Source organism: Zootoca vivipara, chromosome 16 (assembly GCF_965207765.1).
Source record: "Zootoca vivipara chromosome 16, rZooViv2.hap1.1, whole genome shotgun sequence".
Lineage (NCBI taxonomy): Eukaryota > Metazoa > Chordata > Lepidosauria > Squamata > Lacertidae > Zootoca > Zootoca vivipara.
In genome coordinates, this window is record NC_142599.1 from 18,720,047 (window position 1) to 18,741,833 (window position 21,787).

The 21,787-nt window shown below is 47.7% G+C and overlaps 1 protein-coding gene and 1 long non-coding RNA gene across 10 annotated transcripts in view; both read left to right on the forward strand.

The window, feature by feature from the left end:
• The window catches only part of EMID1 (EMI domain containing 1), a 75,502-nt gene that overhangs the window by 29,597 nt on the left and 24,118 nt on the right, over positions 1 to 21,787 (forward strand). For 4 of the 9 annotated variants that reach the window (XR_015947379.1, XR_015947378.1, XM_088659233.1 and 1 more), the window contains exons 4-8: positions 9,781 to 9,867; positions 13,284 to 13,345; positions 14,024 to 14,168; positions 18,445 to 18,498; positions 19,163 to 19,270. Coding sequence is in view for 6 of the 9 variants with exons in the window: in XM_088659233.1 (XP_088515359.1) it covers positions 9,781 to 9,867; positions 13,284 to 13,345; positions 14,024 to 14,168; positions 18,445 to 18,498; positions 19,163 to 19,270 (456 nt within the window). In the remaining 3 variants the exon portion in view is untranslated. The remainder of the gene's footprint in view (positions 1 to 9,780; positions 9,868 to 13,283; positions 13,346 to 14,023; positions 14,169 to 18,444; positions 18,499 to 19,162; positions 19,271 to 21,787) is intronic. The other 5 variants (XR_015947380.1, XM_088659234.1, XM_088659232.1 and 2 more) reach the window with 2 other exon arrangements.
• LOC148683109 (uncharacterized) lies at positions 1,109 to 1,584 on the forward strand. The gene is made up of 2 exons (XR_015947381.1): positions 1,109 to 1,246; positions 1,510 to 1,584. It is a non-coding gene; the product is annotated as an uncharacterized LOC148683109 (long non-coding RNA).

The following is a 21,787-nucleotide window of genomic DNA, read 5'->3' on the forward strand; positions in this document are numbered from 1 at the left end:
TCTTTCTGACAGAGTCTTTTTAGCCGATTTTTGTCAAGTTTTTCCACCCCAGGTAATTCATGCCAATGTTCGAATATGAATTGTAATGGGCTTTCATCCTCAGAGTCCCCACTTTGGCGAAGCTTCCATTGAGCTTTGCCACGGCTGGGAGTCTGGGACAGGAATTCCTTTGAATTATGCGCACCCATGTTTATTCTGGCTCTTTATACTGCAGTTCTGGGTCCCCGACCCTGTTCCTGGACACTCTTAACTTCCCGAGTCTATGACTCACCCCCACGTCCTTGTGGTGTTCCTGCCTGCCGTTCGCGTGCACTAACTACTAGGCGGCCTGGTGCAGCTAGATACCTAAGGACCCCCTTCTGGTCATCAATTGCCTAGGGTCCTGCAGCAACTTTCCTGCCTCTTACAATCTAATAGAAAGACTACCTGCCCTGGACGCTTGCCCACGCAATGCCGGGTGGTTAGCCTTGGAAGGAAGGTTTTTTGAAAAGAACGGGTGACCTTGCGATCTAGAACAACCCCGTCACTTCCCGGTGGGGATCGGGGGTGTCTAGGGGCGGCTTCACCCGAAGATTAAGAGCAGAGGAATACGGAAAAAAGGTTGGGTAGATTGCTCAGAACTCCTGCGCAGATTGGCAGGAGCGAGCTGGGTCCGTCCTTCTGGGTATTTCGTTTAACGAAAGGACGGATCCCAAAGGCTCTAATTCTTCTTTATCCCTTATGCCTTTACAGCTTAGCTGCAACTAGAGCCCAAGATAAGAAACAGAAAAGGAGAGAACAGTGAAGAGTGAAGTTTTAGAATTTTAGTTGCTGCAGTAATCAGCCCACCGCGTGTCCCCTTTTAATACTCACGACCGATCCTTTCAGTCGAATCCCGTTGTCTCCAGCTTCCCACTGGTTCCTGAAGAAAAAACAGCCTTGTCCCTTTAAACGTTGCTTCGTCCTGGGGGTCCCGCTTGGACTCTCAATTACTACCAAGCGCCTCGGGTCCTGAGGTTGGTTTACCCCCCTGCAAAAGAGGCAAGGGCGCGCTGGGCTCCCCTTCCTCAGTGAACCCGGAGCTCAAGGCAAAACTGGGTCCCCGAAGTGGTCGCCAAACTGTTGTAAAAATTTGCAGAGCTACACGGTCCTAGAATTAAGTGGATCCTTGACCCAGGAAGAGTCCAGGTATCCTGGCAGGCAGACGAAGTTTGAGCGTCTCCTGCCTACCAAATAACAGAGGCCAAACCAGGACGTACGAAGCAAGGTACTTTATTAATTAAATAATAAAGCTATTGCAATAGCGATCCGTCCACACAAGCAAGTTGAAGTGAAGGGACCCCGAACAAAGGAAGCTTCACAAATTTATAGGTTTCATTTCCAATAGTACAGAATTGCATAAAAGGTGGGGAAATGGGTTCTGGGAGGGGGTAATCGCGAGAGGACAAAGGGGTTGATGGAATTCTTGATGTAAGATATCATGGTGATAGTCCAGGTAATGATTATGCATGTCTCCTTATTGTTTGACAGGAAGACTCTGCGGATGTGGGAAGATTGTTGATAACACCTGTTTATCAAATAAAATTGTTGTTCTCACTGAAAGTGTGTATTTGAGTCGTGCTCTTTTAGACTGGCTAGGTGGCAGTGTGGTATCAAGAAGAAGTGGAAACAGTCCGTAAAATATGTTGTGCCACAGAGGTGCCTATTAACTTGCAACAAAGTTTATACAAATATTCAACGTTTGCAATAGAGAGAAAAGACTACACTTAAAGTTAAAGAAGAAGAAGATATTATACAGTAACTAATAATACACAGAGAGGATACAATTCTAACAGCGGTAAAACGTTCACAGTTCAGAGCGATGTTTGACAGCTTATAACATTTTATCAAGGACAACGAACTAAAAGCTTAGAAGGGTGCATAAGTGGAAACCTTTGCAAATAGTAGAGTCAAACAATTAATTCTTCAGGATGGCAGGATTTTTTAAACAGGTACAATTTGATAGAAAGGTTCAAGGTATCAGTGCAAGGTTATATTATTGCGGTTTCGTAAATAGATACAGTTTCATACAGAGTAGAGAATAGGGAGATGCATCGGGTAACATGATAGAGGACACCATAACATTACTAAAGGAACAACGGAATAGTTTATTAGGGATAAATATATATATCTTAAAAAGGTCCATGGTTCAGCTGAATCTGGGTCATGAAAAGTACAAGGGAGGGCACCTCAGGCGGGGATTTGGGAGGGTGGAAGTTCCGAGAATGGGTGATCGTTATCGTTTTTGGTTATCTGGCTGGAGGTGCGATTATGCAAGTTTCCATGTGGGTGTGAGACAGGATTTAGCAATGGGTTATGTAAAAGGGTGCGTGTGTTTTCCAAGAGGTCTGGAGGAACTGTCTGGGTCAGCAGGGGATTAATTTACCTTGATACGGCAGAATAGGCTTCTCTTGACTTTTGAACCATGAAGTCAAGAAAATGGCTTCTCTCTGGCTAAACTGTCCCCTCTCTGTACATTGGTAGTCTCGTAATGCATGGGGGCAAATTCCTCTTACCCTGCCCCTTATAACACTTGTTTTCTGATGCTCTGGAGGCTAGAGCCTGAACCAATGGGTTCAAATGACAAGAAAGGAGATCCTGGCTAAACATTTGAATCATAGAATCATAGAGTTGGAAGAGACCACAAGGGCCATCCAGTCCAACCCCCTGCCAAGCAGGAAACACCATCAAAGCATTCTTGACATATGCCTGTCAAGCCTCTGCTTAAAGATCTCCAAAGAAGGAGACTCCACCACACGCCTTGGCAGCAAATTCCACTGCCAAACAGCTCTTACTGTCAGGAAGTTCTTCCTAATGTTTAGGTGGAATCTTCTTTCTTGAAGTTTGAATCCATTGCTCCGTGTCCGCTTCTCTGGAGCAGCAGAAAACAATCTCTCTCCCTCCTCCATATGACATCCTTTCATATATTTGAACATGGCTATCATATCACCCCTTAACCTTCTCTTCTCCAGGCTAAACATACATAGCTCCCTAAGTCATTCCTCATAAGGCATCGTTTCCAGGCCTTTGACCATTTTGGTTGCCCTCCTCTGGACACATTCCAGCTAGTCAGTATCCTTCTTGAACTGTGGTGCCCAGAACTGGACACAGTACTCCAGGTGAGGTCTGACCAGAGCAGAATACAGTGGTACTATTGCTTCCCTTGATCTAGATGCTATACTCCTATTGATGCAGCCCAGAATTGCATTGGCTTTTTTAGCTGCTGCATCACACTGCTGACTCATTTGGAAGAACTTTCTGATTGTGAGAGCTGTGTGACAGTGGAATGGACAACCTCGGAAGGTGATGAGCTCTCCTTTGTTGGAGGTTTCTATCTGGAGGCCAGAAGCCCATCTGTCAGAGATTTCTTTAGCTGCGATTGCACGGGCTGGACCAGATGACTATTGGGGTTCCCTTCCAAGTCTCGAATTCTTTGATTCTGTTATTTCGGGGATTTCCCATAAAGGTACAAGTGTGGAAACTCTTTCAGCCTGAGGGGCTGTGTTCCTTTCCGGTCAACCTCCCAAGGGCCAGGATGGGCAGGGCCAGGGAGAAAAGTAAGCAGAGCTGCTTATGTGAAGCTTATTCCACCTCTTTACCTTCTTGCCAGGCAAGCAAGCAAGAGACTTTGGGGTTTAAGGACACATTCCACCCAGGCCAAAGCACTGAGGCAGTGCTAGTGAGAGGTGTGGTCTGGGGGGATAAGTGTGGCAAGAGAAGGGGATGGTATGGGTAAGGTCCTGAGGGCCTGAAAGAGAGACTTGGGGGCCATGTTTGAAAAAAAAACCCTGCAATAAAGCATGCCACATTTCTTCCCATTCCTTATTATTACAATTTGGAACCCCCTCTCCATAAGCAGGTTAGACATCACCACGCTCCCAACAAATGGCTTAAACGCCACGACACGTAACTCTTACCTGCTCCTGGCAAGTCTTCTCCCAGGTTATTTTGTCCCTGCATTTTATTCCTTGGCACCTAGCCTCTGTGATCATAAGGACTGGAAACTTAGAGTGTGAAATGAGAACAGGGCTGATCGTGAGAGGGAGTCATGCAAGGAAAGCGTGACCTTTCGTATATTCCTTGCATTTTCAGTTAGCTTGGGAGCTACTTGGAGGAGTCTAGTAGAAAAACAGGATGCAGGTTTATCAACCAAACAAATGTGTAAACAAATAAATAGAAGGGAGAGCTACCATGCCTTTGTGTGTTCCAGTTAATTGTAGCTTATCTATCCAGGAACTAAACTTCCTTTTTCAGTTTAGGGGTAAAAGAGAGTAAGGGAGGAACAAAATAGTGATATTTAAAATAGTGCATGGCTTGGAGTAAGTGGACAGAAAAAGCCCCCCCCCCACTTAAAATACTAGGAAAGCAGCATTCAATGGAGCTGAATGTTAGAAAATTGAAGACAGACAAAAGGAAGAATTTCTTCATGCAGCATATAATTAAGATAATGGAACTCACTCCCACCAGGGGTAGTGATGGCGGCCAACTTGGGAGGCTTTAAAAGAGGATTAGACAAATTTATGGCGGAATATAAGGCTATGAGGGCTATTTAACTGCAATGGCTATATTCTGCCCCCTCGGTCAGAGGCAGTAATGCTTCTAAATACCAGTTGCTGCAAATCACAAGTGGGGAAACTGACTGTAGTGCTTAGGTCCTGCTTAGGGGAACCCCATTGGAACATATAGTGGCTCCTAAACTTTCCCCCATAAACTCAACCCCAGTGCCCCTTACCCTACAAAAAGCATTATTCAGAATAGCAGTTTGCACGACCCACTGACGAAGATAATTGCAGAATAAAATTCAAAACAGGAACAATTAGTTGAACATTTTCCCCCCCCCCCAAAATCCAATTGAAACTCGGTTTTCGAACATCTCGGCTGCCGAACGTTTTGGAAGCCGAACGCTGAAAACACGAAAGTGAACGTTTCCGTTTTCGAACGTACCTCGGAAGTTGAATGGCTTCCACGGCACGTTTTTCCATTTTCACTTTGCCGACAGCCCTTTGATTTTTGGTTTTCAAACATTTCGGAAGTCAAACGGACTTCCAGAACGGATTACGTTCGAAAACCGAGGTTCCACTGTATTTAGTTTAATTGGTGAACTTGATCTAGTGATACCAGTTTAAACAAACTGGACTGATGGTCATTTTTGCCCCCTGTCACCCCTTACCTCTTAATGCCCCCCCAGTAATCCCCACCCCTAGAAGCCTAGAGATTTCTCACTGCCTCCTTTTTCTATCTTGCCAGCTGCATCGCTTCATGCCTGTGATCTGCACAAACACCCGCCCTCCTTTCTCTTCCATTCCCCTCCTTTCAAAGCAAATATTTACATTGCCAAATGCCTTCCAGTTCAGATTAAGGGGAAAGGGGAGATGTGGTCCTCAGGGTGGTCTCAGGATGAGCCATCGAGAGATCAACGTGTTCCCTTATTGGTTGGGACGGCTGATGACGCCCTGACCTGCTGTGACTTGAAATCAGGATGGGGTGAGTGGGTGGGGACAAGGCAGGGGTGATGGTGACATCCTTCTGGCCACCCAGTTGCGACAGCCTTATGGAGACAACCTTGTCTCAGGCTATATAGCACAGCGTGCCCCCAAATAAGTACTGGGAGGCTGAAGAAAGCTTCTCCTATCTACCAGCAGATAATCAAACTAGTGGTTCAACTACTATGGGATTCACTCCCACCCACAAGAGGCAGTAATGACCAACAAACCTGAAAGGCTTTAACAAAAGATTAGACAAATTTGTGAAGGATAATTATTATCGTTTATCCCCCACCCTGCCTTTTCCCCTAACAGGGACTCAAGGCAGCATACAGATAAAATAATAACAGCTTAAAATGTGGGGGGGGGGGTTGTCATTAAAAACCAATTAAACATTAATAGAATTAAAACTAACCAACCAGCCAACACACACACACACACACACACACACAGAGTGGTCCCTCGGTTTACGAACTTAATCTGTTTTGGAAGTCTGTTCTTAAACCAAAGCCATTCTTAAACTGAGGCGCGCTTTCACTAATGAGACCTCCCGCTGTCGGTGCCCTTCCACCGTTTGGCTTCCATTCGTAGACCGAGGTAAAGTTCATTCTTATACCGAATAGTTCGTAAACAGGGCTGTTCTTAAACTGAGGTACCACTGTGTGTGTTTGTGTGTGTGTGTGTGTGTGTGTGTGTGTATTATATATATGAGTATGCTAGTTGGATGGTTAGTTTTAATTCTGTTAATGTTTAATTGGGTTTTTTTAAAATGATTTCCCACCCAGTTTTAGCCGTTGTATCTCTGTTAAAAACATACAGATAATTACAGGTGGCCCCCTGTTTATGCAGGGGGTTATGTGAAATTGCATATAATTGAAACCCATTGGAAAATCCTGCAAAACCCCTGTTACGCTCTTTTGGTGGTATTTCAATGACATCTTTATGCAGATATTGAAGGTGCGTAAACAGGGGGGTTGCCTGTACAATAAAAAGAAACACTATAGAATAAGGCTATCAACAGCTACTAACTCTTATTGATGTGTTCAGTACTGTCCACTGTCGGAGGCAGTATGCTTAGGTCCTGATTTCTCCTTTAAAGGTAAAGGTAAAGGGACCCCTGACCATTAGGTCCAGTCGTGACCGACTCTGGGGTTGCGGGGCTCATCTCGCATTATTGGCCGAGGGAGCCGGCGTACAGCTTCCAGGTCATGTGGCCAGCATGACTAAGCCGCTTCTGGCGAACCAGAGCAGCACATGGAAACGCCGTTTACCTTCCCGCTATAGCGGTTCCTATTTATCTACTTGCACTTTGATGTGCTTTTGAACTGCTAGGTTGGCAGGAGCTGGGACCAAGCAACGGGAGCTCACCCCGTCACGGGGATTCGAACCACCGACCTTCTGATCAGCAAGCCCTAGGCTCAGTGGTTTAGCCCACAGCGCCACCCGTGTCCTGGGGCTTTCTCCTTTATGCTATGCCTTTGGCTCTTAATTATTCCGTAAGTTGCTTAGAGGTAGCCCCCACACTTTTGTATTAAGGACCAACAAGTTGTTGTTGGTTTTTTTTAAAATAAAAAATAGTAGCTATGGACAGAATGAAAAGAGCTCTGGTGACTTCAGTCCTAAGACCCATCTGATCTGATGCTTCATTTCCAGCTATGGCTGGGCCAGCTTGCAAGCAGAGCAGAGGCATGAAAGCAGGTGCTCTTCCTCTGAGCTATGGCCCTTCCCCTTAAAAAAGGTTAAGTTTCTAGTCCTCGGCATTGTAAATAAAGAGTTGCATTAAATAGGAACATAAGAAGCAGCCTTGTACCAAATCAGACTATCAGCCCATCTAGCTCAGTGCTGTCTACACTGACTGGCAGTAGCTCTCCAGGGACATTCCCAGCGATACCTGGAGGTATCTGCGATTCAACTGGAGACCTTCTGCCTGCAAAGCAGATTCTCTACCACAGAGCTACAGCCTTTCTCCATTGGCCAATGTCGCTCAGTGCTATCTGTACTGACTGGCAGCAGTTCTGCCCCTAAGCAACGGCCCTTCTCCTGTGGCAGGTGGCTCTGTGGTCTAAACCACTGATCCTCTTGGGCTTGCCAATCAGAAGGTCAGCGGTTCGAATCCCCGTGATGGAGTGAGCTCCCGTTGCTCTGCACCACCTCCTACCAACCTAGCAGTTCAAAAGCACATCAGTGCAAGTAGATAAATAGGTACCACTGTGGCGGGAAGGTAAACGGCATTTCCATGCACTCTGGCTTCCGTCACGGTGTCCTGTTGCGGCAGAAGCGGTTTAGTCCTGCTGGCCACATGACGTGGAAAGCTGTCTGTGGACAAACACCGGCTCCCTTGGCCTGAAAGGGAGATGAGCGCTACAAAACCCTATAGTCGCCTTTGACTGGACTTAACCGTCCAGGAGTCCCTTTACCTTTTACCTTCCACTGTGTGATCAGGGTTTGGGGGAATTTCCAAATTCCCTGGCCGGGCTAACTCCACAGAAACCACCCTAGGAATAATTTTCCTCCTGGGGATCTGAAACAGCAGAAAGGCTTTGTTACCTAGCAGAGTTGGGGATGCAAGCTTGGCTCAGAGAGAGAAGAACCAGACGGCAATCTCAGGCAATCCCGTTCCTTTCCCACCCCATCCCAGCATGGGAAGCCAGCCCTCCGGACCAGTGTAGGAGACAGACCCCCACCTGGAGGAAGCCAACTGCAGCTCCAAGTAATTCAGACAGCGGATTTCCTCAGTGACTTCACATGCCAACAGGAACCTCATTCAGAGGTTCTCATACATCTGCTGCCCTAACCCCACCTCCCCCAGGAATAAGCCCCACTGAATCCAACAGGGCTTACATCTGAGCAACTGGGGTTAGGATTGCGCTACAAACTGTCTCTGATAGTGGCGTGCGACAGCCCTATGGCTACATCCACACTGTATTTATTTATTTATGTTTAGTTTTTGTTTATGATTTTCAATTTCATACATTTCAATAATTTTATTATCATTTTAACATTTTGAAACGCAACTTCCTCCCCCCCTCTTCCTTACATTTTTTTTAAAAAAAATTCTGCATATTCCAAATCAACTTAACTTACTCAATGGTCAAAGGCCTGGAAACGATGCCTTATGAGGAACGGCTTAGGGAGCTGGGTATGTTTAGCCTGGAGAAGAGAAGGTGAAGGGGTGACATGATAGCCATGTTCAAATATATAAAAGGATGTCATATGGAGGAGGGAGAAAGGTTGTTTTCTGCTGCTCCAGAGAAGCGGACACGGAGCAATGGATTCAAACTTCAAGAAAGAAGATTCCACCTAAACATTAGGAAGAACTTCCTGACAGTAAGAGCTGTTCGGCAGTGGAATTTGCTACCAAGGAGTGTGGTGGAGTCTCCTTCTTTGGAGGTCTTTAAGCAGAGGCTTGACAGCCATATGTCAAGAATGCTTTGATGGTGTTTCCTGCTTGGCAGGGGGTTGGACTGGATGGCCCTTGTGGTCTCTTCCAACTCTATGATTCTATGATTTATTCATCTGCTTTAAATATATACTCTTATAAAACTGCTGGTTATTAAAATAATCCTGCCAATGTTCTTACCTGTTTACAGTTTGTTTGGTTTTTTGTTTTGGTAAATATTCAATAAACCATTTCCATGCTTTTATAAAAAGTTTGCTGTCTTGATTTCTTATTTTTCCAGTAAGTTTCGCCATTTCAGCATATTCAAGTTTTTTGTATCCGTTCTTCTTTCGCTGGAACTTCTTCTTCTTCTTTCCATTTTTGGGCAAGTAACATTCTTGCTGCCGTAGTCGCATACATGAATAATTTTCTGTTCAGTTTGGGTAGTTCTGTCCCTATAATTCTGCCCACACGGTATTTAAAGCACCAGCATAACTCCTTAAACAGCCGTGGCTTCCCTTAAAGGATTCTGGGAACTGTAGCATGTTAAGGGCGCTGAGAGTTGATCGGAGACCCCTGCTCCCCTCACAGAACTACAGTTCCCAGAGTGGTTAAGCAGAGATCTGGGAACTATAGCTCTGGGAGTGGAACTTGTGGCCTCCAGACCACTCCCACCACCCTTAACAACAGCTCCCGGGTTTCTTTGGCAAAAGCCACAATTGTTTAAATGCTTGGTGGGAAGAATAGTGCCTAGCTTAGGGCCAAACAACTCAACAATGTGGCATGTGTATTTTTTAAGTGTGCTTAAGTTTGGGTGAGCTCCGATCTGGCCCTCGGGCTGAAATAGGTTCCCTGCCACAACCCTAAACAATTCTCCCCTGTCTTTTTCTTCCTTTTCAGAGACTGCTGGCTACCAGGATCCTCAGGACGCTGCTCATGGGGCCACCCCTTTGCGCAGACTGCCAGCCCAGCCTGCAGCTTATTCTGGTGAGGGTTGAGGACCCAAGACGAGTCCTGCAGGGTCAGGCCAATGGCTCAGCATCCTGTGCTCACAGCGGCCACCTCAGTGGGAAACCATCAAGCAGGACCAAAGCCCTAGAGCAGGGGTCGGCAACGTGAGGCCCATGGGTCGGATGCGGCCCACGAAGACCATTTTACCGGCCCATGAACCGCCCCCAAGCCGAGCTGCCTGCTCGGCGAGTCCCCCGCGCGCTGTGTTAAACCAGCGCAGCGCGGGGACTCGCTGAGTGGTGCCGGAAATGGCATCTGTGAATGCGCAGATACCAGAAATCACGTCTGCACATGTCAAGACACCTAAAATCACAATTTCCGGCGATTTCTGGCGTTGCGGACATGTGCAGGCGCAATTTCCGGCATCACGCTGCTTCAGTCTGGCCCACAGACAATCTCTGTGGGAGTGATCTGGCCCACGGCCGGTAAACCTTGCCGACCCCTGCCCTAGATCCATACGATGGTCACCTCTAGGCTTGATTATTGTAACTCGCTCTACGTGGGGCTGCCCTCGAAACTGACCCAGAAACTCCAGCGGGTGCGGAATGCTGCGGCGAGGCTCCTTACGGGGTCCCAGCCGCGGGATCACATTCATCCAGTGCTTTACCAACTGCACTGGCTCCCGGTGGAGTACAGGGTCAGGTTTAAGGTGCTGGTTTTGACCTTTAAAGCCTTATGCGGCTTAGGACCCTCGTATCTGCGGGACCCCCTCTCCTGGTATGCCCTGCAGAGAACATTAAGGTCCACAAATAATAACATACTGGAGATCCCGAGTCACAAGGTGGTTAGGCTGGCCTCGACCAGGGCCAGGGCCTTCTCAGTACTGGCCCCGACCTGGTGGAACGCTCTGTCCCAGGAGACTAGGGCCCTGCGGGATTTGTCAACTTTTCGTGGGGCCTGCAAGACAGAGCTGTTCCATTTGGCCTTCGGATTGACGCAGTCTGACCCCACGGTTACCATTCCCTAAGGTTTTATTTCATAATGGTTTTATCTTATTCGTAGATTTTTAATTTTAAAATTGAATTTTAACATTGTATTAATCTGCGTTTTAACTGAATTGTTTCTTTTATACTTGTGTTGATATTTGTTGTTAGCCGCCCTGAGCCTGGTCTTGACTGGGAAGGGCGGGGTATAAATTATTATTATTATTATTATTATTATTATTATTATTATTACTAGAGCAACCCTCTCCCCTCCTGTGGCTTCCAGCAACCAGTATTCAGAAGCATCGCTGCCTCCGACTGTGGAGGCAGAGCATACCAGTAGCTGTTCTGCCTAGTAGCCACCGAGAGCTTTTTCCTCCAGGAGACCTTCCCCAAGGGTTTTTAAGCAGAGCGCCCTTGCCCTTGGGCTGGTGTATGTTGTCCTACCCAAACTGCACCATTGCTTTCCTCCCCTTCGATCTTGGCATTTTGGGCAGACCACAGAAATGGCGAGGGAGGTTAGGCTGAGAGCACAGTGAGCTTCATGGCCAAGCGGGTGATTTGAACCCCGGTCTCCCAGCTCCTAGTCCAACACTCTAACCACTATACCAGCACTGGGTCTGTGTTGGGTATAGAGCGTTTGAGATTTCTTTCATGGCTTTCAGCTCTTACTTGCTTGTTCCAAGGTCTCTGTGTGTATGCAGTTCAGATTCCCATTAGTTGGATCTTAGCGATGAGTGAAAAATCCTGCTCTTTCCACTCCCCTCCAATAAGGGCAGCAGGGATATTTGTCACGGTTGCAGCACCTCACCAGGGGGCTAATAGAATTGGTTCTACAATGCAAGGCACTAATCTGCCCAGTGTGGGAATTGGCTGAGCTGCCTTGGCAGAGTGCTGGCGCCCCTTTGCAGGATGAGAAATTCCCGGTTGTCCCTCTGGCACTGCTTTCGCAGTAGTGTAAATTTGCCTTCCCCAACCTGGTGCCCACTCAGACATCATCATCGATCATTATTAATAATCATCTTCCACACAATGGCCTCAAGGCAACGTGTGTGTGTGTGTGGGGGGGGAAGCAGCGGGAAACAGTGGAAAGCACAAAAGAACAGCCTCTATATTTAAGACAAAACTTAAACAATGCAAAATAGACACTCAGCACAAAGACCCATTTATCCAGCTGGGAAAGCAGTAATACAGCTGTACCTCGGAAGTTGAATGCCTTGCGACTCGAACAATTTGGCTCCCGAACGCCACAAACCCAGAAGTGAGTGTTCCGGTTTGTGAACGTTCTTTGGAACCCGAACTTCCGACACAACTTCTGCAGGAAGCTCCTGCAGCCAATCGGAAACCACGCCTTGGTTTCCGAACATTTTGGAAGTCGAACGGACTTCTGGAACGGATTCTGTTCGACTTCCAAGGTACGACTGTAATAATAATAATAGTAAATTGTATATTGTGCTATACCCATGGAACTCAGGGCAGTTCACAACATAAAAACACACGCAAAATACATAATAAAAACAAAACGTCTTCAATTGTTTCTGGAAAGCACAGGCAGTTGGTGCCAGTCGTATCTCAACAGGGAGGCTACAGGAGAAGCCGCACTTGCAAGCCCTGGTCAGAGATACTGTGCATCAGGCTTCTGAGATCTTTGGAACCAGCAGGAGAAACTTTCTGCTGGGACCTATTGGGTATAGAAGAGACTTTGTACTACAACACCCACCGGTCCCTCCCAGCCGTACCTGGAGATGCTGGGGGGGTTGATTCTGGGACCTTCTGCTCACAAAGCCAGTTCCTGTACCTTCTGGAAATATAGGCAGCAGACCCATTGGTCCACCAAGCTCAGTGTTGCCCTACAGAAGGCATAGGCAAACTTAGCTCTCCAGATGTTTTGGAACTACAACTCCCATGATCCCTGACCACTGGCACTGTTAACTAGGGATCATGGGAGTTGTAGTTCCAAAACATCTGGAGAGCCAAGGTTGCCTATGCCTGCCCTATAGTGACCGGGAGCAGCGGCTTTCCAGGGTTTCAGGAAGGAGTCTCTCCCAGGTCTAGCTGGAGATGCCTTTTGGGGGATGAGCCTGAGACCTTCCGAATGCAAAGCAGATCCTCTACCTCTGAGCTAGGTGGCCCTTCTCCTTAAAAAACAAGTTAAGATTCCTTCTGCTGAGTAAAGGGTTGGATTAAACAGGAGCCTAGGAAGCTGCATTTTACCCTGTCAGGCCATTGGTCCATCTAGCTTAGCATTTCCTGCACTGACTGGCAGTGGCTTTCCAGGGTTTCAGAGAGAGGATGTTTGCCGGTCCTACCTGGAGATGCAGGGGTGTGTGAGAGTGGGGTGGCCGCACCCACTGATGGCATGTGGTCCTTAGAGAATTAACCAAGGGCAAAGGTGGCCTCCGGGCCACCAAAAATAAATAAACGTTAACTGCCCGTTTTAACTTCTCCCTGTCTCACCTGATTCCCCAGGTTGTTTAAACTGCAGCAAACTCTCAGAGCTGCTGGAGAGGGTCAACTTCTTAGAAGCAAAGGTCAGTCTCTTTCAATATAATTTTATATACTCTTGAAGGGACAGAGGGGTTGGGGAGTCTCAGGTGGGCTGCTTTATCCAATACCTCTCCTCCACCTCTCCAGCCGTATCAGAAATCGTTATTTCAGTGTGGCAGCTTTGGAACTCCCTGCCTATTGATATCAGACAGGTGCCTTCATTGTATTTTTTTTTCTCCTGGTGCCTGCTTATTTTGTTTTTGTTTAGGCAAGCCTCTCCAGACACATGAATGTTAATGTTGTTCGCCGTTAATTCCCCCCCCCAGATGCTTTTCCTTGTTTTTAATTGATAATTTTAATATTTCTTGTAATCAGCTTAGAGGTCTTAGTTCAATCAAGCGGCATGTAAATGTAAAAAAAAAAAGTTATGCAATTTCATCAAAGACCAACTGCATCAGAAGGGAAACAGCTCTGCATGTGGGGGACACAGAGTGGAATGAAAAGGATGCCTTCTTGCCTTCCTAATCACATACGATAGCCAATATAGCTAGCATACTGATCTGAACACACAACCCTCACATACTCAACCACCCAGTGGTCACTCTCTCCTTGCCCCCACCGCCACCATGCCACTTCTAGGCCTGTGTCTCCCTGCTTGTGCATGCGTCAGGGGTGAAGACCTATTGCCTGCTTTTGCTGGAGATGTTTCCCCTTGTCTTCAGGTAGCGACCCTCTCTGCGGCTGAATCTCTGCCCTCTCTGGTTCCCGGCAGACGGCTTCCTCCTAAGGGAGGCGACTCTCCTGATTCTGTGGCCCTGTGGGGCTCCCTGGCTGCTCAGGGGAGCCCTGGGGATGAAAGCGCAAAAGGTAAGCAAGGAAGGAGGGAGGCAGTGGATCTCCAGTGGTCACCTGGGGTGTGGCAGGGTGGGCACAGGAGACGAGGCCTGTTCAGTGGTGGCCCCGCCTGTGAATTCCTTGCCTGGTTAGCTCCAACACTTCCTTCATGCCTTTAGACTCTGGCAGGCCTGATGGGGCAATGCCCCATGAACCTCAGTCTGGCTGCATTCAGCTCTCACCTGCCTGCCTTCTTACATACAAGCAGTCCAGGGGGTGGCCCTGCCTAGCGGCTTCCTACCTGCCAGGGAGCAACCCGGCATTAAATCACACTGAGTAAGTGAAGTTAACTCTTTATTAGATGAAACGAGACCTGTTCCAGGGAGCGAGGCCTAATCAGCACAGCAACTCTTCTGGGTAGGCAGTTGTGGAGGCTGAATGTCTCCGCCTTTCCACAGTTGCCTAAATCTCCTCCATCCTCAGGTCCTTCCCAAGCAATCTGAGACTACGCCGGCGTGCTTGTCTCTGCTCCTCCCTGAACATACCTCTTCTGGTTCTGGGAGACCAGGAGGAGTGGGGATTGTCACAGCAGGAGGGGGAAACACCAGCCTCACTTGTCTCTGCCTCTTGGCTTCCCTCCCCTCCTGCGTCAACATCTGCCTCTGATTCTGGACTTCTCTCAGCCGTAGACTCTTCCAGCTCACTAAACCCTGTAACCTCTTTAGCTTCTGGAAGTTCCTCTTCCCATTCTGCTCCTTCTTCTCCCTCTGACCTTCATTCTCTGTGTCCAGCCAATCTGTGATGCTCCTCCAGCTCAATCTCAGTGGTTGCCCTTATAGGGTCCAAAACTAGAATTAGTTGGCTCCACGTAGAATTGTAGAGTTGGGACTCAAAGAGTCACCTAGTCCAGTGGTTCTCAAAGTGGGTGGTACTGTCCACTGGGAGTCAGTGGGATTACCTAGGAGGCAGGGGGCACAGGAGGTGTAAATGACCACCAGACTTTGAAAAGCTGCTGGATCGAGTTCATCACCTTTGTTGAATTAATTAAACTAAATACCTGTAGTTGTAATTGGATTTTGAATAAATGTGCAATTAATTGTTACTCTTTTAAATTTTATTATGCTATTATTTTCTGTAGTTGGGTTGTCAGAACTGCTAAAGAGAGGGCTATAGCTTGTAAAACTTTAGGAACCACTGGTCTAGTCCAATATAGATATAATCTCTGGCGCCCCCTGCTGTTAGCCTCCCTGCTGTCTGGATGTGCTAACAGATGACAGTGTAGTTGTGCATTTTGTGTGGGTGGCCATCAAGAAGCCTCAGCTTCTTTGTTTGCCTTGTCTGTCCTTTTCTGGCGGTCCTGGGACCTGAGTTTTGTGCTTGTTTTGACGGTCATTAGCCACACTGAGGTTCCCATTCTGGGACAGAACGGCAGGATGCAAATGTTTTAATAAATAAAAGCAAGATGGAGCAAGAAGCCAGTTTGCTCGGAGAGGGTGTGTGTGTGTGTGCGTGTGTGTGCACGGATCCTAAACTCGAGGAAAGTCTGAGGGAGTATCCTTTTATCCTTTGCTTCTTCCTCCCTGAATGAGCCGAAGTGTATGGGTTTAGGCCTCCCTAGTTCAAGGCAACTGTCCTTGACATTTAGCAATGCTGGAAAACAACCATTTTCATCTCAAGAGGGGTGAGCAACCCAATTGCCTGCTAGGCCTCATTTCATGTGGGTGGCAAGCATGCAGGAAAGGGGTGCAGGAGAAGAGAAGAGATGAAAGAGAAAAGGGAGTGGGGGGAGAGAGAAGGAGACAAAGGGGTGTGGCTGAGAAGAGGAGAGAAAAAGGTGGGCTGCCCTTTTTGGCTGCCAGGGGGACGAAGCACTTCAATAGCACACACCGAAATTTCTAGGATGCACTTCCATCGCTCCTGCAAATTACTTGACAGTCTGGAGGTGACCAAAGTCTAGAGGCTTTGCAAACACACCATGCATTGGCTTTAGCAAAGGTGTCACATGTTGCCTTTTCAAGCACATGTTATTTATTTTATTTATTGCATTCATATTCCACTGGGGAGCTCAAAATGATGTGCTGAGAGGCTGAGAGGCAGGGACTGACCCCCAAGGTCACCCTAGTGTGAGCTTCATAGCTGAGTGGGGTTTTGAACCCTGGTCTCCTGGATTCTAGGCTGACACTCTTAACCACTAAACTATGCATTAGATTATTATTATTATTTTTAAGTAGGACAGCATGGGGAAGCTGAGATTCTTTGAAACCAGAATTCTGTGTAGATTTTCTGTGGAATCATAGCTGACCTGCAGCGATTTGGTTTGGGCTGGCTGGCAAAACTGGCTGAGGTTTTCACAAACTGGGCAGCGGCATCCTAAGACTGGCCCTGCCTTCTCCAGGATTGAAGCAGGGACAATGGAGTTTTGCTTCTGATGATCAGCTCCAGCCTCTTCTCTTCTCCTCTCTCCTCCTACCACCCGCCATCTCCTTCCTCCCAATTCCGCTGCCAGCATTGCATTGGGGCTGGTGAGAAGCACACCAGGCGAGGGGGCCAAAATTGAAAGCAGCTGGCTGACGGGGACTGTCCCGGGGCCTGGCGAGGCTTCCTGGCTTTGGCTGGAGCTCTCTGCAGCTGGAAAGGTTTAGTGGTCCTTCCCTCGCTCTGACAGAACATGTGTTTCTGGTTTGGGTGAAGAGAGGGGAGGAGAAGACGGGAATAATTAATGATGGAATATTTCTCTCCTCTTTGCACAAGCTGCAAAAGGACAATGGGCAGAAAGGGTGGCGAGATGTTCTTTCCAGGAAGGGACACGTGCGAGGGCTTCCCTTGTCGCTTTGTCATTCATTGCACCCAACAGGAAAGGTGTGCTGAACCCTGAACATGATGCGCCGTGAACAACTGCTGTTGTTCCCCTGTTGCGTTTCTGCCTTGCAGAGAATGTAAGATAAGATATCTTTATTGTCATTGTCCCCTTGCGGGAACAACAAAGTTACTCGGTTGCTACATCTACTCAGATAAAGCATTCCGCATAATCCAAAATTACTACAAAGCCTAATTAAAAACAGTAAATATGATACAAAATAACAAGTAAAATAGGATGTCCCACATTGACGCAGGGTTTTCGTTGCCTGAATAGGATGCCATGGTGGGGGACCTCAGACTCGCTTCAAGATGGTTGTGTGGCAAAAGGGCCCTTGTTCTAGCGCAGTTGTAACTTGTGGCGTTGCAACCCTAAGACGTAAAAAAAAGGGTAAAGGACCCAAGGACGGTGAAGTCCAGTCAAAGGCGGCTATGGGGTTGCAGCGCTCATCTCGCTTTCAGGCCGAGGGAGCCGGTGTTTGTCCACTGACAGCTTTCCGGGTCATGACTAAACTATTAATAATAATAATATACTGCCCTACACCCTATGGGTGACTGAATCTCCCACTTCCTTCTTCGTGGTCCAGTCATGCCCTCATGGGAGCACTGAGTTCAAATTAGAAGGAGTCATCATTCAAAGGGTTGATGTGTGCTGCATTTTCCAAAACTGCTGGATCGCAGAGGGTGGGATGGGGAAGAGAATGTTCCCTGCCTTTGTGTACAAATGGGGTCTGGCTTAGTTTTCTCTGTCTGTCTGTCTGTCTGTCTGTCTGTCTGTCTGTCTGTCTGTCTCTCTCTCTCTCTCTCTCTCTCTCTGTGTGTGTGTGTCTCCAGGCTTTTCATCCCAGCAGTGAGTTCTGCCCCTGATTGAATCCATGTCTAGGGTTTAAAGTCCTTGTGTCTCCTTGCAGCTGGTAGCAGGGTCACTTAAAAAGCACAGGTGAAGTACAGAGAGAAAAGCAATCCCGATAACACTTTACTGAGCAAAGAGCAGTGTATGATCTGAGGAGAAAGGAGCAGGGAGGTTTCTTCTTACTTAGGTCAGGCCTTGTACATAGCAGAAAGAGATTTGACCAAACGTACAGAGGAAAACTTGCCCAGAACTACACGGCACATGCTGCCTCAGTAAAGATCATGTCACTTTGCCTAGTTGCTAAGCAACACTTCCACCTATCCCGCTCTTGGCCACTTGACTTTAACAAGAGCAGAATTAACCCTTACATTACAAAATGACAAACTTAGTTGGTCTCTAAGGTGCTACTGGAAGGATTTTTTAAATTTTGTTTTGATTACTAATTGAATGATCTCTGCTGCTGCACTTTCAACAGCAGCATTCCAGAGATCCTGAAAGAAGGAAGATCAGGGACACTGTGTTGGGTGTACATGTGTTACACTCTTAACATAGCCTTGCTTGTAGGAGCTCCAGGTAACGTCTTGCCCCCTCTGTATTCAGCAGGTTCTCCAGGACCCAGAGTTAGGCTGAGGACCACCATACCTGGACGGGATGGTATGTACTCAAGCGACTTACAATATTTTAAGGGAAAAAGAAAACATGCATACACATTAAAAGCAGCATTAAAAATTAATTATGAAAGACAATTCTGTTTTTTTAAAAGCAAACAAACGACATCAAAACATCCCACCCATGCAGAAAGGCCATAGATGGCTAAAAAAAAGATCAAAAGATATGTAGCAATAGTGTCAGGCACAAGTTGGGGAACCACTTCTGAAAAGGCCCATTTTCATACTGAGGAAGGGCCGCGTGAAGAAGGGTCTTTGATGACGATTGATAAAAGGAGACTGTGAATTTCTGTGTGAAATGTTCATTTTACATTCATCTTTTCTTTTCCTGTTGTAATCCGAGGTCTTCAAGCAATTTCCCTTTACTTTCGCTTTCTCAAGGACTGAAATTCTCGCTGTGTCTTCGCCGTGAATCTCAGTCTCAACACATCCCTTTTTAGCTATGGCCACTCCATATGTCTGAAGCACACAACTTCCCAGCAAAAGAATCCTGGGAACTGTAGTTTCCCCCCACCGGAGAGCTACAATTCCCAGCACCCTTAACAAACTACAGTTCCCAAGCTAAGTTATGTGCTTTCAGTGTATGTTGTGATCTTGTGAATGTGCACCTTCCTTGACTGTTACCGCCTTCCCTTTCCAAACCTTTTCAGGGAGGCTGGCCTCGCAGGGACCCCCAGGCCCTGTGGGTCCCAAAGGAGACGTTGGCATCCGCGGCCCGTCAGGCGTACCTGGCGTCAAAGGCCCTGCTGGACCACAAGGTAAGCCTCAGGCTGGGGAAGCAAGCCACTGCTCTACAGGTGCAGCTCCGCCTTCTCCTTCCATGGAGGCAGACCCAGGTTCTATCCTCTGCATTTCCAGCTAAAAACAACTTAGCTAGCAGCCTTGGGGGAGACCCCCTCCTCCCAAGTCTCCAGAGAGCCCTGTTTGTTGAATCAGTCAGGGACCTTTTTCTGCTGCTCGAAATGAATCATGTGGAGCAGGCATCCACCAAACTGTGGCCCTCCAGATGTTTTGGCCTACAACTCCCATGATCCCTAGCTAACAGGACCAGTGGTCGGGGAAGATGGGAATTGTAGTCCAAAACATCTGGAGGGCTGAAGTTTGGGGATTCCTGATGTGGAGGGATATAGTTTGATGTTTTGGACTACAAATCCCATCAGACCCAGTTCAGGTGTGGGGAACCTTTAGCCCTCCAGATGTTGCTGAACTACATCATTACCCCTGGCCATTGGCCATGCTTTCTGGGGTTGATGTCTCTGCAACATCTGAAGGGCAAAAGGTTCCCCACACCTGTTACAGTCCAAAACACCTGGAGGGTTTAAGGGGTATTGTTTGGGTTAGTTCTGGGGGTGTATCCTCTAGATCACTGTTTCCCAACCTTGTGCCTCCAGCTGTTTTCGGACTACAATTCCCATCATTCCTGACCACTGGTCTTGCTAGCTAGGGATGATGGGAGTTGTAGTCCCAAAACATCTGGAGGCACAAGGTTGGGAAACACTGCTCTAGATTACGTTCATGCATTTTTTTGTTAGACTTTATTATTACACAGGTGGCGCTGTGGGTTAAACCACAGAGCCTAGGGCTTGCTGATCAGAAGGTCGCCGGTTCGAATCCCCGCGACAGGGTGAGCTCCCATTGCTCGGTCCCAGCTCCTGCCAACCTAGCAATTCGAAAGCACATCAAAGTGCAAGTAGATAAATAGGGACCGCTACAGCGGGAAGGTAAACGGCATTTCCGTGCGCTGCTCTGGTTCGCCAGAAGCGGCTTTGTCATGCTGGCCACATGACCTGGAAGCTGTACGCCGGCTCCCTCAGCCAATAATGCAAGATGAGCGCGCAACCCCAGAGTCGGTCACGACTGGACCTAATGGTCAGGGGTCCCTTTACCTTCATTATGCATTAGCAACGATTTGTTTAATCATATTCTTGATCCCTGTGAGATGTTCTCATCAGCCCATCCATTTATCTGGCTGTTTAAGCTTCCTTTAGAATAGATCTTGCAGTTGTTAGCGAATGATGAAAGAAACCTTTCTTGATGTTGTTGCAAGTTGCTTTGAGCTTGCCTTGCCTTGCAAAGAAACGGCAGCGACTAGGCCAGCAGCTCCCAATTAGCTAAGTACTTTTGAAAATGTTGATATCTCTACATTAGTTTTTGTTATGTAAATGGTGGCACACAAACGCTGGGGTCCACGGACCACCAATTATATATTATTACATTCATATACTGAATTCTCCCTCCAAGGAGCCCAAGGTGGCCTACACGATTCTCCCCCTCCTCATCTAATCCTCACAACAGCCCTGTAAAGTAGGCTAGGCTAGGCTAGGCGACAGTGACTGGCCCAAGGTCACACCCCGTGAGCTTCACGTGGCTCAGTGGGGGTTTGAACCCTGGTCTCTCCCACGTTGTACTCTGATGCTCTACCCATTACACCACACTGTCTCTCATTCCAGTGACGTGGTGGTGTGCGCCATAGGCTCCTCTGCAGGATGAATGTTTGTACGTGTGCCCTCTTTCTCTCCCGGTCTAAAACCTACAGGGGACACACACGAGAGTGAAGCGTGTCTCCAATGTTAAATCGGGGAGGGTATGGTTTGGAAGTTTGCCTCCATGATCAGAAGTCTGGGGGAAAAACAATCATTGTAGCGGATATCTTGAAGTCTCTCGAAGTCTCTCGTAGTGGTTTTTTTTTTTTTTGGAGGGGGGATTTGCTGGGGTGGAAGCAACCCCCCTCCCCGCCAAACAAGGCTGGGGATCTGAGCTCACGCGGAGCTGTGGTCGTACTTGGCCGTCTCTGTGGGTCTACTTAATGTTTATTTGGTTTGGAAAGTGTCCCAGAGAAAGTTGCCTCTGGCCGTTTGGAGTTAAAGCATTAACCAGCCAGCCCAACCCCACACAGACCCCATTCACCACCCTCTTCCCCCCACCCCACTCCCAGGCCTAGCTCTTCTCTCTCTCTCTCGCAAATCCCACTTCTTTGTTCTGGACCTCCCTGAGCTAAAATTTTTTTTTTTGGAGGGGGAGAGCAGGGAGTGAGTGGGAAGGGGTTGCCTTTGCCAAATCCAATCTCCCCCTTCGCTTCCTCCCCTCCCGTCTCTGCACGCTCCCGGTCTTCAGCTGCAAGCCGCTCGGAGCAAAAAACCTGTGTCTCTGAACCCCTTAGCAATGGGGATGCCTGTTGCACACCAGATATTGTCAAACTCCAGCTCCCATCTTCTGACCTGTTGGATGTGCTTGTTGGGGCTGAGGAGAATTGGAGTTTCATCTGAAGGGCCACG